Here is a 13,595-nt window from a genome sequence, read left to right as displayed (position 1 = left end):
TTTAGTTTATATGACATAATTCTATTTTTTTGTAAGCATACAATAATTTAAATTTTAAGTTGCAAAAATTTGTTGATTACTTAAAGTTCAATGTAAAAAATTACTTATGTGTTTGTGTTTATACAGTGCTCTGAGATATTTAAATTCAATAGCTTAAATATTAGGAATAATAATATTAAATATTAGGAGTGGGACCTAATTTGAAAAACTGTAAAAACTATTTACAACATTTTGTAAGTTCACAAACTTTTGCCATCTTTTTTCGTTTGCAGATAAATATCAATTCTGCTCACAGTTTAAGATATACGAATATGAAAATTTTTTAATGTTAATAAAATGTACTGCCTCCAGTGGTTGCTACCAGTTCTGCTCCTGCCGTGCCCAGCCAACCCTGCTTTATATTGGAATCACTTTATGTTTCTTGGACTCTATTTAACATCGTTTTACGTGAAGCACAGACCTTGCATCATCTGCTCACTCGTCTTCTTCATCACAATGTTCATGATATCTTACAGTAACTGCCACTTGTTTATATTCCGTATGTTCAACGAAGATTGTGCAAATTGTGAATTCTCAGAAGTAGACGTGACACTGGATATAATACACGCTGTTTAAGTTTCTGCTTCAATTTTGATTAAAGTTTTTGCTTTGAGACATGTGGCATTGAAAAAAAGATTCACAATTAATATTGATTTCCTTAATCTAATTCCATCAGCCATCACATACAATACTCTAGCTTGGCGATGCGTTGTTTTTATACTTGATTTATAAACGCTAATATAAGATGCTGCTTTATGTTCTTAATTTACAATTAAACAGCCATGTAATGTTAAACAATACATGTTTGTATGTATTATATTTATTACTGTTGTTTGGTAATTAGAAGTGAGTATTTCTCATTTTAAATACTTTTCGTTTCATAGTTCTTTTTAATATTGCAGTATTGGATTTAAGTTATTTCACTTTGTTGGAGTGAAATGGAATTTAATTTTGGTAATTTATTGTTCATGGCTGTGCTTTTATGTATGGGTGATGCAAAAATAAGAATTCCACTTCGATATAAAAGAGCATCAGCAAATAATTTGAAAGGAACAACCGTCACTGGTTATTACATTACAGTGAACCTTGGAACACCACCACAAACATTTAATGTCATAGTTGATACTGGAAGCAGCAACTTTGCTGTAAGTTAAACCTTAGTTTTTACTTCTTTGTGTGTTTTTTTCCTAAAGTTAATTATTGGAGTTTAAAACTATGGATTAAAATCTTGAAATTTACAACATTCAGTTCTTTGCTTTGAATTAACATGAATCTAGGAATTATGTGTTTGTAATTATAGAAAGCAGATTATACCTCATGTGTTTAATAAGATTAAGGATAAATAGCAGCCACACTTTGTTTAAACTCAATGTATTATAAATAAATGTTTAAATGATATAGTGATTTAATGAAGGTTATGCTGTATATTTATTATTTCATATTAGCTAGCCCTGAACTGTTCATAGTATATAAGTAACCTAATTTTTTTACCCATGTAGGTATCTGGGACAAAAACTTCATTTTCGGACTCGTTTTATAACAAAGCATTGTCCAACACCAGCATAGACACAACATTACCAACTGTAGATGTCCATTATACTGAGGGTTGGTGGAAGGGTAACATCGTCAGTGATTTGCTCACAATACCATCAGCCAACCTTATTCAACCTGTGAGGGTTCATGTGGCTGATATTAGTGAAACTAAAAACTTCTTCATAAATGAATCACAATGGATTGTAAGTAAATATTATTTAACGTTAGATAATTATATTCATCACTTATTTATCGTTGAATAGATGAGTTAAACAACAGTATTGTATTATGCCTGTGCATCGTATGCAGTAGCTTTCAACACCTTGTGCATGCTTTATACAACGAATAGTTTATGATGATTTGTTCCTGTTTAACTGGCAATTTGGACAAGTCATTTGTAAAAGTTAGTTGCAATTTTCTGCAAACCTTTTTAATAGTTTATTAGGAAGCCTCCAAATAGGTTCAAGTTATTAAGATAAGGGAAACAAAAAAAATAGGTGTAAGATATTAAAGAACTTTTCACAGCCTCATCCAGCAATGATGTTTAGTGTATTCTTTCTTAGCCACTTCATTTATTTACTTTTTTAATCTTGTTATACAAATTTACAGAGTTACAGGTTTATTATACCATTATACGCACCGTTTATAAAATACAGGTATATATATAATATATATTTATACTCTCACTGCTGTATACTATAGTGGGGTGGGGGAAGATGGGACACGTTTAGCACATAATATCTAAATATACTGACCCTGTTTTTAAAATAACACCAGTCTATTGGAGTCGCTAGGAAATGGTTTTTGTAAAATTTTGATTTTTCTTTGTTTACTACCAAATTGGACTTGAAAATAAAATTAAAAAGTGCCTCTTCTCCCCCCTGCCCTGCTTTGTATATATTTATACCCTCAGTCTCACTACCCCCCCCCCCCCCAATTTTTTAGTGATTTTTATTTTGAAATGTAGGGATCAGGTTTCCGGAATAGTAGATGTCATAAAATGCAAGTGTTGAACATCTCTATAATTATGTAGCTTATGGCCTATGTTGTATGGTGCCAGTAGTTATTATAATTAATTTCCTCATTTTTTAGGGTATTCTTGGACTTGCATATTCAAGTCTAGTACTTCCAAAGAACGGAGGTTTATGGTCAGTGATGCATGATATTGTTGAACAAACAACACTTGAAGATATTTTGTCAATGCAACTTTGTTCAACCCCTACAAGAGATGAAACCCAAGGTGTATTATTATTCGGTGAATGGGACAGCAGGTAGCATATATTCTAGAACATACCTGAAGATATTACAAATGTTAGTAACGAATAAGATATTAAGGCCATGGTATACACTACTACAGTATACAGACCACCTGCAATCATCAGTCTAAAGGAAAAGTGTATTCAATTAATTGTAACTCCATTTCTTCATAAATACAAGTTTTTTTATGTTTGGTGTTTTGTTTATTAACACTAAAGCCCATTGTTTATTAACACTAACAGTACTGTTTATGTAGGAACATATTAAAGATGTACTGTACAATATAAGTCTTATACCTTAAATTGTTAATATTACTTGAAACATTGTTTTTACCATAATACCATGTCATTAATATTATATTGTAGAACTGGGTAATTAGCACATAGTTGTTGGCATCTATTACAATTGGAAAGCAATGTCTTATTTTTCCTGAATTTGATTCCCCTTTAATTTTATCAAATATATAACCTTTACAATGACATTACTCTTTAGTCTTGCAACTGGTCAAATATACTGGACACGAATAGTAAAGCAGTGGTATTATGACATCTTAATCACTGGTTTAAAAGTTGGTGACACAATGATTGAAGTTGATTGTGAAGAATTAAACAATGATCGTACCATCGTGGATAGTGGGACAACTAACTTAAGGCTTCCACAAAAAGTTTACAATCTAGTGGTTAGCGTGATTAAGGTGGGAGTGTTTCTTATTTTAACACTTTGGTTGCTTTTGCGCCAGTGGATGAGTTCGATGAATGCCTACTACAAGTTCGATAAATGTCAGTAGTGCTGTTATATTTTAATATCTCTGCTTCTTTTTTAAATAGTTAATTGTTTAAGATTTATTATGATGTCATCAATTTTATAATGACGCTATCAAAAAAAATAAAATATGATTTTGAAGATAATTTTATACTGCACAAACTTCCCAAAAAGTTTTGGTATAGCAGCTAGCTGCTATGCTTTGCTTGCAAAATCCAATCAAGTAAGTAGTAAGAAAATTGAAAAAGAATCTCGTAATCAAATGGTTGACCAGTCTTTTAAAGCGGGGGTTTCCACACGGTTTTCCTTGCAGTGTTTTTTGTTGATTGCGATAGTAGAAGCCACACAGGCAGACTTTCTATCACTCTATTTTTGTTTTGGCTAGTTTTTCAATGTTGCTTTTTATTGAGTGTGATTAATATGATTTAATGATTTACATATAACTATTTAAAAATGTAGAAATTTTTAATTAATGGAGCAAAGGGTTCATATTCTTACAAAAATATTTTACAATAAGTATCTTTATTGTGACAATATGTAAAAGAGAACACAGACCAAAACATAGATTTGATGATCCAAGGTTTTATTTTTTTAAATATTCCAGACAAAACTTGTAAAAGATGATTTTGATGACGATTTTTATGATGGAACAAAAATGTTTTGCACAAGTGAACCAAATGTTTTGTTTTCCTGGTTTCCTAATCTTTCCATATTTCTTCCATCAACCGAAGCAAACAAAACCATTGAACTGACTGTGTTTCCACAAAGTTACCTCCAGGTATTACATTGTTTAACTAGATTTAAATATTGGTGTTTAAACACCGGCGCTGTGTAAAATAGGATATAGGTTTTTTTATTATATGATTACTACCTCATTGAACGGAAATTAGAATGTCTCTTTGTTGACAAAAGAGTTTTTTAGAAATAAATACAATACATCACAGACACGTCTTTACCACTGCTAAGAATGCTTCACCAATTAATTACCCATATCAATTTATTTTTGGGTATCCAGCCAGATGTTTAAAATTTTTTTTACAATTAGACCAAATAACCATTAAGATTTTGTTTTAAATTTAGGTTTAACTTTTAAATTCACCATTGCTAAAAAAAATTTTTAATTTAGTTGACAGAAGGTTTGGTGACTGAAACTTTATTGGGAAGATCTTGTTACAAATTTGCTATTTTTCCTTCAACAAGTGGATCAGTGTTAGGAACCGTGGTCATGGAACAATATTATGTTGTGTTTGATCGTGGTAACAACACAGTCGGTTTCGCAACTTCCAAATGTGCAGTGGTAAGCTGAACTTAAAGCTAGAACTCAGCAAACGTACGGCTGCTTTTAAGCAGACCTGTTTTAACAAACTCTTTAAGACAGTTATTCAAATTAAAATTGTCAAGTCCAGGTTTTATAATACAAAATGAATTTAAAATAAAACCTGAAAGTTGGTATATATGTTGTATAATCTGTAATGTGAGTTTGGATATCCAATTAATTTGATCTTCCCTATTTCATTCTAAGAGTTGGTATATAGGCTATAGTATAATATATATATAGTATGTTAAGATATATTATCCAGAAATGATAAACATATTAATAATCCAGCTACCAACCACTTCAATCCAAATAAGAAATGGTTGGATTAATTCAACAAGTTGTCAATATATTTCACATTCAGTTAAATCTCCATTAACCGTAAGTAGTGAAGACTCATTTATAATTATGTATAGAATAAAATAAACGTTATTTTATTCTTAACTGCTCTAAACTAAGCGCAGGCTTCTAGACAAAGAAAATTGATTTAGGGTTTGCCACTGCAAGCCTAACCATAGCGGGCATACCGCGTACGTGTTCTTGGCCCATGGCATTCTTCTAGTGCTTCCTTATATGTTGTTTAAATTCATGCACAAAATATATAATAATGACTTGATTTACACCCATTTAAGAACCTAAAAGATAACATACCATATTAGCAGTAAAATAAAATTAAAGATCTATATGTTTTAATAACATATACTTAGTTAGTAAGTGTTTTTGTTGAGAAATTAAACAAGGGATTTATGATATTAAAATTTCAATGTATCTGAAGTAAAACAAGCACTTGTATTTTAATGTCTGGTTGTCTGATAAGTTTATTGATTACATATTTTTTTTATATGTTTTACAGTTGGCAGCATACATTGTGTTGGGATTATTTTGTATTTGTCTTCTGCCAGTATGTTTCCTTATTGCATATAATTTCTTTCGCAAAAGATCACCAGGTATTGGGTGCTGCAGTGGTAGTTATAATCAACTCAATGATACTTAGAATTTCAGTTTATTATGTTTGTGTTATTAAAAGTGCAGTGAAATTTTATTTTATTTTAGTATGTACAATATTTTGTTTATTTGTTAAGCATTTTTTAATCATAGTACGCAACATTTTTAGGTCTAATACAGCTATTTCGGCAAAATTATTCGACAGTCCAGCCGATGTAACTTTTTCTTTATTTTTGAACTTCCATTTTTCATGCACAAATTAGAATTGCCAAAACAGCTGTTTAGCCGTTTAGGAGTTATACAATGTTAATATTATGAAATTTTTAATGTGAATCATGTTGGAGTGAAATGATATGCACCTATAATACTATGTGAACAATAAGATTAACATTGGTTTATTTTTTAGGCATACCCTGTCGCCTATATTAATATTTAGTCGCAGTTTAGTTTTTATGTGTTAAAGATTTTGTGCATATATAATATTTTTATTATTCCTATTTTAATATTGAAAATTGATCTTACAGATATTATTTTTTTATAAGTTTTTTAAATCGTTTAATGAATTTATGTATTACTGTATGTCTGTATAGTAGTATAACATGTTTTCCTTTTATTAAAATGTCTCATTTTATTAGGCGCTTACTCATTTTATTCAATTTTTAAATTTCATATTAAAATTTCTATAATATTTCATTGTTCTTTTTCTGTTTCTGTAACTAATGCTCTGTACAAAAGCTTATTTAGCCCAAATATTTCCATTCTTAGTTTGGCTATTACATATTACACGAATTCCCATATTTAGCGTGATCGTATAACATAACATTATGACGGCAATTGCTCCAGTTGTTCATGATGGGTTGTAGAGTCCAACGGTCTATACTAACTTTGGTCCAGTCATACATGGACTAAAATGTAACTTACTTCATACTCGCGTGATAGAAAGACGTTAAAATACGGGTGTTCATACACCTCTTGCCAGCTTACGAGTTGCCGTGTACGTTGCTTTGTGACTAATAATTTAGACAACCCGTTAGTAACCATTGGTTTAAAGCAATTGCCGTTAAGTGTTCTGCCAAAGGACACATAGGCCCACAATGTTAGCAGCGACCTTATATTACAATCAGAAACAAGTACAAGACAAAACCAGCGCTCACACAAGTGTTGTACATTTACAAAATAATAAAAGTCATACATCCGGACCACAGATGTTCGTTATTTCGAAGAATGTAGTTCAATTTCTTACGACGAACACGACGATATATTGAACCGAACAAACAGTTCAAAAGGTTCGTTAACTGTAGAGACTTTATTAGAATAGTTATGTGTCACTTCATTGCCTGAAACAACATCTACAATGAAACTGCTTGCTGGATTTTTTATTTGCTCGTTTGTCTGTTACGCCAGTTCAAGTAAGAATGTTTAAGAACTTTATTACGTTTGCACAGTATAGGCGTGTATATATACAATTTGTTTATATATTGTAACACGTAGGTAGTGCTCAGAAACCGATTGTGCATACCGGCATTTACGAAACCTCGTCAAGATCGGAGATTTCAGATGAATTTCACCACATTTTTTACAGGTGAGATTATGCGTAAGAATCTGGCAGTAAAATCGTCCTTTTTAAGTAGGCTAAAACACATGTTAGAATTCACGCTTGTATATATAGACGGTGTCTGAATTCGAATCCAAGTTACGTCTACGCCACAGCGAAACAAATAACATCGAAAATATTTCTGCAGGTAATGGCACTGGATACAGACAGCACTTCATATGGCTGCCCTACCATTCCGGAGATTACATATGGGATAAATATGGTACATCAGATTTTTGCAATTCTTTGAATGGCAAACTTGTTGACGTCGAAAATAAAGAGATGTATGACGTCATATACAAATACATGGAATCTACATTTACTTCCGAATTCCACTACGTTCAATCCTGGTTTGCAATGACTTATGACGGGGTAGGCTGAAGCACGGCCTACTAGAGATATCTCAATAAAAGTCATTACATCGATATCTCCAGTAGGCCGTGGCTGAAGTTTTTAGTGTTTATAGTTGTATTAGTCGAGCTATAACAGCACGGCCTAATGGAGATATCTCTAGTAGGCCGTGACTAAAGACACTTTAATCCTTAAACAGAATGCTACCATAACTCAAAGCAACGGTCGACCTGGTTATAATGGTGATTGGGCTTACAATTTTCCTAACACCGGCGACCCTACGTGGACCAGTGTCGGTATCAGGGTAGGAATGCAGCCTCATACTCGTGGACACGGTGGTATGTGGAACTGGGCTCCTACAGCTGCAGGTAGCACCCAGGCACCTTTGTGTGTTTACAACACAACAACTGATTAAATAACTTTTCTGTATAATTGTTATATCGTCTTGGTTTATACGCTTGGTGTGAATAATAATTATTATTCTCTGTATACATATAGTAGTATGGGAGAAGACGGGTCACCTTCAGCACATAATATCCAAATACCGTGTTTCGAGCAACCAACGGTCTATGGGAGCCGTGGGGATACGGTTTTATAATTCTTTGAATACACTTTGGCTACTACCAAATTGAACGAAAAATATGATACAAAAGTGTCCCATCCTTCCCCACCCTACTATAATAATTATTATACTCTGCATATATATTTAACACGTGTGTTATAATTAAAATACAGTCTTTTTGTAAATCATCATTAATTTCAACACTAAAATAGTAGCCGCATAATTAAAACGTTGCTTATTTTGGTCGGTAGATTTTGACTGTAACTACTGTAATAAGTAATGCAGAGGATTTTAGTCGGCAGACAAAACATGAAAATATACACCGCCAACTAAAACGCGATAGCCATAGTGAACCCTGGCCGACCAATTTTAGTCGGTGGACCAGAATACCAACACTGATCTCTTTGGCACCTTCAACCAAATGCATGCGGCCACGATAACAAATAACTGAAAACTTACAAAAGCGAACGGAGAGGTAGTAACGGTAAAAGAACAGTTATTAAACAGTACGCTTGTTAATAATAAACAAAAAGAATGTTTTAGATAAAAGGCGTGACCGTTACACTCTACCGAAAATACAAGATAAATTAAGTAAACAACATTTAATTAAACATATGAAAGTTCTAATTGGAAGAAAAATGAGTGTGAGGACATAATCCGTACAATGGGGGCAGTCGGCCTTAAAGAAGATTGATCCAAAGATTGGAGCATGCAAAACAAAACCCCCCAAAATGAATTCACCAAAGTTTACAATAAACAGCTTTGAGTGCACACTTTGAGTGTAAGATTTAAAACAAGTTCATTACATTAATACACGCATGGCCATGATACACGTCATAGCTTAAAGAAACATGAAAGTATATTGCTGTTTTAGTACCAAAGAAGCGCGAGTTGGGACTTCCCCTTGCGTTGTTTGAACAAACGCAAGTCATACGAATTAACGTGACGAAGCATGTCTTTCATCAATTTAAAAATTAATTTTTGAGACAACTGCCTAACTTTTAATAGAAATTATGCAGCAGGTATCAGTGATACCCATTGAGCATTTTTCAGGGCACCAGCTAAAGGAATACCGAGAGTCTGAGAGCAAAGCAGTTTTTAATCGATTCATTTTTTTATTTAGATATTTGTTTATCATCTATACGCAAGTGATGCAGTGCAATAGACTTGCAGCTCAAAATGTATATGCATTATTATTATTATTATTTAGTTCTGACCATAAGTGGGTTCATTTAACTTTATATCCATATTTTATATTCTGCATTATGCCCTGCTATTATGGAATTAAAAACTTAGTAGTTTATTCTGCGACAATATTATTTGTCTATTTCACAACAAAACATATTTTGAATTTCCACAAGAGTTTAGGGTATTACCCATTGTGCTTTTTGTTAGAACAAAACCAACTTGTTTTTTGCAAATTTTGAGATAATTGAGTTTTCAGGTGAGTTTGAATAGTTGTTTCATGTACATCACTTCTTTCTATGTTTATTAACACTTTTTCATTTCAAGGAAAAGAGATGTGAAAAAAAAACAGCTCATCAGTAGAAGAAAGTTTCATTAATTTAAGTGTGGAAGGTACTTGTGTACAATGCAACAAGATGGTCATGATGTGCCATTAGATACTCCATATACAGTTGTTGACTTCGATGAAAATGGAGGCACCATAGAGAGGAATGTTCACCTCGTACATGGCGAAACAACACAATTTGTTGAAGACGTTCAACAAGTTCTATGTTCAAGTGCAAATATAAATTCTCTTATTGACAGAGATGTCAGTGCAATTACTAATTTACCTTCAATGCAAAGCAGAGATTCCACTCCAGTCATAACACCTTCAGGGTATTGTCAACCATCTGCCGTCACTGACACTGTGCAATCTACTAATGCTGCTTCTTTACCTATTCTTGAAAATATATTAAATCCCAACAGTGCTGTGAATGAACCGCAACAAATGAATGACAGTTCAGATGACCTACTTAAAATGATGTCTGCTATGAGCATAAGCAGTGGATCACAACCAACTGTCTTACATTTAAATAAATCGGAGGATAAAGTGTCAGATGGTCCATTATTATCAGGTTCCTTAATTTCAGAAGATGGAAGCATATCAAGTGTTAATGATTCTCCATCCACTGTTGTTGCTGATGATATTAACTTCTACGCAAAACAGTTGGATGAATTTAAAGTTTCAAATGCACTTCACTCAACAACAGATGATCAAGATTATAATGCGAGTGAAAAACAAACAGATCTCGCTACAGATGATGTTCATGTTGTGACTGTGGAGGGTGTGGAAGGAAAACTTACTGAACCATCTTTTGATGAAGGTGTGTATACGAAGGAAGTTGAATTATATTTATATATTTTTTAACTTAATAATACTAGGGGCAAGTTAACATAAATTTTAAGGTAGTAATAATGGCATTACTAAGTAATAAACAGAGAAAGTTAATAAAAACAAAAAGTGAGAAATGGAGCATAAAAAAAAGGTTCTATAATTTTTAGTTTTGCAAGTTGCAACCCCTTGTGTTGGGTCCGCAAACGTTTGAATCTGCTTTTTTAACAATCTCACAAAAGTAAAATTCTTCCTTATTCAGTTACATATGTATGCATTTAGCTAAAGCAGGGACATATTTAGTATTAAACAAAGAAAGGCATCTAATCCTCTGCTCTACACATGCAGAATATAAGCTGTGAAATATAAATTTCTTTTTAATCTGCGCAATATAAATATCTTGAATATGAATTTATCAAAACACAAAATTACAGAAAGCAATGAATTAAAATATAATTACGATGATGAAAAATGTTCATTTACTGAAATAACATCAACTGAGAATGATATCATCGGATATGAGATTGGAAGAAGTGATGACATCATAGCACCAAGTGAAATGACCATTAGTAGAAGTAAGTGTCAAGTGATATTTTCACTATTGTACATTGTTATCTAATAGAACTTTTTTAGGCCTAAAAACATAATTTTGTGCATTGACATTTATTTCAGACCACCGCTTTTATCTAAGGACTAAGTCTATTTATTTTAAAAGTTTTCTTATAAAAATATATCCGTAAGATGACAAGTGACAACACATCTCTGGTGTGGCACAGTAGTTCAGCATCCTGGCACACACAGTTTAAAATGTGTTTAACAAGTAAGTCTCATTGCTTATATATTTATATTTATTTTAATCACTTGTAGAACCATTGCCAGATATTGACGACCAAGACTTGACTACAAGCAAATCTACTGAACAAGGTAACATTATTTAAATCTTGTAAATATTTTAGGGGGTGGTTATAACTTATGAGGAAAAGAAATTCGAAATTTGTTTTGATGGTTATTAAATTGTGACTAATAAAATCTCTAAATGTTATACAATGACTATGCCACTCGGTGTGCGCAAAATTCTTTGTAATGAGATGTGTTAGACTTAAAGTATTATTATTAGAATCGAAATGTAAAAATTTAAATGTGCAAAATATGCATTTCAAACAAAATAAAACAAGCGGTTGGGACTTGGAAGCTTATGATTAGGGATTAGGAAAGTTTAGCATTGCGTTGACATGGACCATACTTTTAATAATAAAGCACATGTTTATTCATCATTGCAGAAGTTGAATCCGACACTGATACAATAGCTTGGGATGAGTTTCAAAACAAGGAACTTATAAAACATGTAAGCTTACTTTACTCACTTTACTCATCCTATTTAATTTTTTCTAAACTACTAAGTTACTGTGTCTTGTAAGTATGAATATGCAGAATGGTTATCAGTATCATCATTATATTAGCGCGCCTGGCTCTAACCCAGAGGTTGCGAGTTTAAGGCTCACCGTTATCATTGTGGGAGTATGACTTGTGTCCTTGGGTAAGACACTTAACGGCAATTGCTTAAATTCAGTGGTCACTACTAAAAATTTGAAAAAGTAACATTCATGGTAACTTGTAAGCTGGCACGATGTGTAGAAAACTGAACACCTGTGTAATAAGTACTAACAACTGTCATTTTCTGGCCCCGCGAGGTAGAGCAAAATATATTCATCCTAAAATGCTCAATGCAAAATGTAAATGTGGTTATTCTATTTCTATTTTACCCAGGTATCCTCAAGTGAATGTGAACTACTTGAGCAATCATTATATGTTCAGTTTGACCTTTTGTTAAAACAATCTCCAATGTAAGTTTAAATAAAATACTGTTAAAATAACTGTATGGTCAGATTTTTAGTGACCAAAATTTAAGCTGACCAGATTTTTAATGTTTAATATCGGACAGAGTTAAAGAACTGGCTCAGAAAAGAATCTGTGTTCTATCTAAACCTGCTTTTTAACTATCTACTAAAAAAATCGTTTTACATACTGTATGCCTAACCGCATTGTTATTTTTTTTATTAATTGTGTATGGGGAGCTAAACAAAGATAATTTGGATTGAAGTTAGAGTTCTCTAGGAGTGTAAGTAAGGTAAACACAAATCTTTGTTGTGTAAGATTTGGTTACTTTCAACTTTGTGACACTATGTACTTGCATTTTACTAATCCTTATCAATTATCACATCTGTGTTTATTTTTCTCATGTTTAAATCTTACAGGGAAAAAGATCCCAAATTGGAAGATTTACAAAATAAAGGTAATTACTATTCATTACATCATTGAACAACACAATCTACTATTTATTTTACGCTAGCTTTGTTAAATATTTACATTGGAGAGAAAGGAAGACATTCCATTGTTATACAAGTGCCTTGAAAAGGTACCAATGTTTAATTCTCTTCTATACTCCATAGTGTTATTTGTTCTCAACGAACAGAAATTTAAGTCGCACACTACTCACTGTGGTGTTATGTCTAGTGTTGAGTTGTATTTCTTTAGTGTCTGAAATCATTTTAACAGCTTCGAAATAAATTTTTCGCTTATGAGTATATTATAGGAACTATTGCTGTCAGACAGAGTATAAGTCTAAAAGCAAAAACAAACTGTTTAAAAGAGCGCTATAAATTTAAATATGATTTAATACCTTTTATATTTCTTAATTTTTTAAACTGTGAGTGTGCGACCAGTACTTTAAAGTCTCCTTTATTCTATACACAGGAACGGGGTTACTATCATGTGGTGACAATGCATTTGCTGCGACTAATCAGGTAATTTAGATGTTTCAAGTTTGTTTAATGTTAGTTTGATATACTAGTTAGAGGACACTTAGTTTTTGATGAAATAAGTTACTTACAGTTGGAAG

At 32.3% G+C, this 13,595-nt stretch overlaps 3 protein-coding genes and 1 long non-coding RNA gene across 5 annotated transcripts in view; all 4 read left to right on the top strand.

The window, feature by feature from the left end:
- The first annotated feature begins 278 nt into the window (after positions 1 to 278).
- Positions 279 to 940, top strand: blcap (protein). Its single transcript, NM_001032482.1, is given in 1 exon segment — positions 279 to 940. A coding segment is annotated over 1 exon segment (279 nt). The 5' UTR covers positions 279 to 336; the 3' UTR covers positions 616 to 940.
- On the top strand, positions 930 to 7,048 carry LOC108950261 (beta-secretase 1-like). The gene is made up of 8 exons (XM_018815511.1): positions 930 to 1,184; positions 1,539 to 1,775; positions 2,665 to 2,843; positions 3,322 to 3,523; positions 4,196 to 4,369; positions 4,718 to 4,888; positions 5,198 to 5,287; positions 5,760 to 7,048. The coding sequence occupies exons 1-8, from the start codon at positions 978 to 980 to the stop codon at positions 5,898 to 5,900; spliced, it is 1,401 nt and encodes a 466-aa protein (XP_018671056.1). The 5' UTR covers positions 930 to 977; the 3' UTR covers positions 5,901 to 7,048.
- Positions 7,049 to 7,458: 410 nt separating this feature from the next.
- LOC113475017 lies at positions 7,459 to 8,164 on the top strand. The gene is made up of 2 exons (XR_003396757.1): positions 7,459 to 7,817; positions 7,996 to 8,164. It is a non-coding gene; the product is annotated as an uncharacterized LOC113475017 (long non-coding RNA).
- A 1,336-nt stretch (positions 8,165 to 9,500) lies between these two features.
- LOC100183142 (transforming acidic coiled-coil-containing protein 3) overlaps positions 9,501 to 13,595 on the top strand; it is an 8,296-nt gene continuing 4,201 nt past the window's right edge. Inside the window, exons 1-8 of one of the 2 annotated variants that reach the window (XM_018815510.2) lie at positions 9,501 to 9,802; positions 9,871 to 10,688; positions 11,131 to 11,271; positions 11,564 to 11,620; positions 11,977 to 12,041; positions 12,464 to 12,540; positions 12,952 to 12,989; positions 13,451 to 13,500. In XM_018815510.2, coding sequence (XP_018671055.1) covers positions 9,950 to 10,688; positions 11,131 to 11,271; positions 11,564 to 11,620; positions 11,977 to 12,041; positions 12,464 to 12,540; positions 12,952 to 12,989; positions 13,451 to 13,500 — 1,167 coding nt within the window. In that variant the 5' untranslated portion in view covers positions 9,501 to 9,802; positions 9,871 to 9,949. The remainder of the gene's footprint in view (positions 9,803 to 9,870; positions 10,689 to 11,130; positions 11,272 to 11,563; positions 11,621 to 11,976; positions 12,042 to 12,463; positions 12,541 to 12,951; positions 12,990 to 13,450; positions 13,501 to 13,595) is intronic. The other variant, XM_018815509.2, reaches the window with a different exon arrangement.

This window comes from Ciona intestinalis, unplaced genomic scaffold (assembly GCF_000224145.3).
Source record: "Ciona intestinalis unplaced genomic scaffold, KH HT000078.1, whole genome shotgun sequence".
Classification (NCBI taxonomy): domain Eukaryota; kingdom Metazoa; phylum Chordata; class Ascidiacea; order Phlebobranchia; family Cionidae; genus Ciona; species Ciona intestinalis.
The sequence above is the reverse complement of the archived record's forward strand: the minus strand, read 5'-3'. Positions and strand labels throughout refer to the sequence as shown.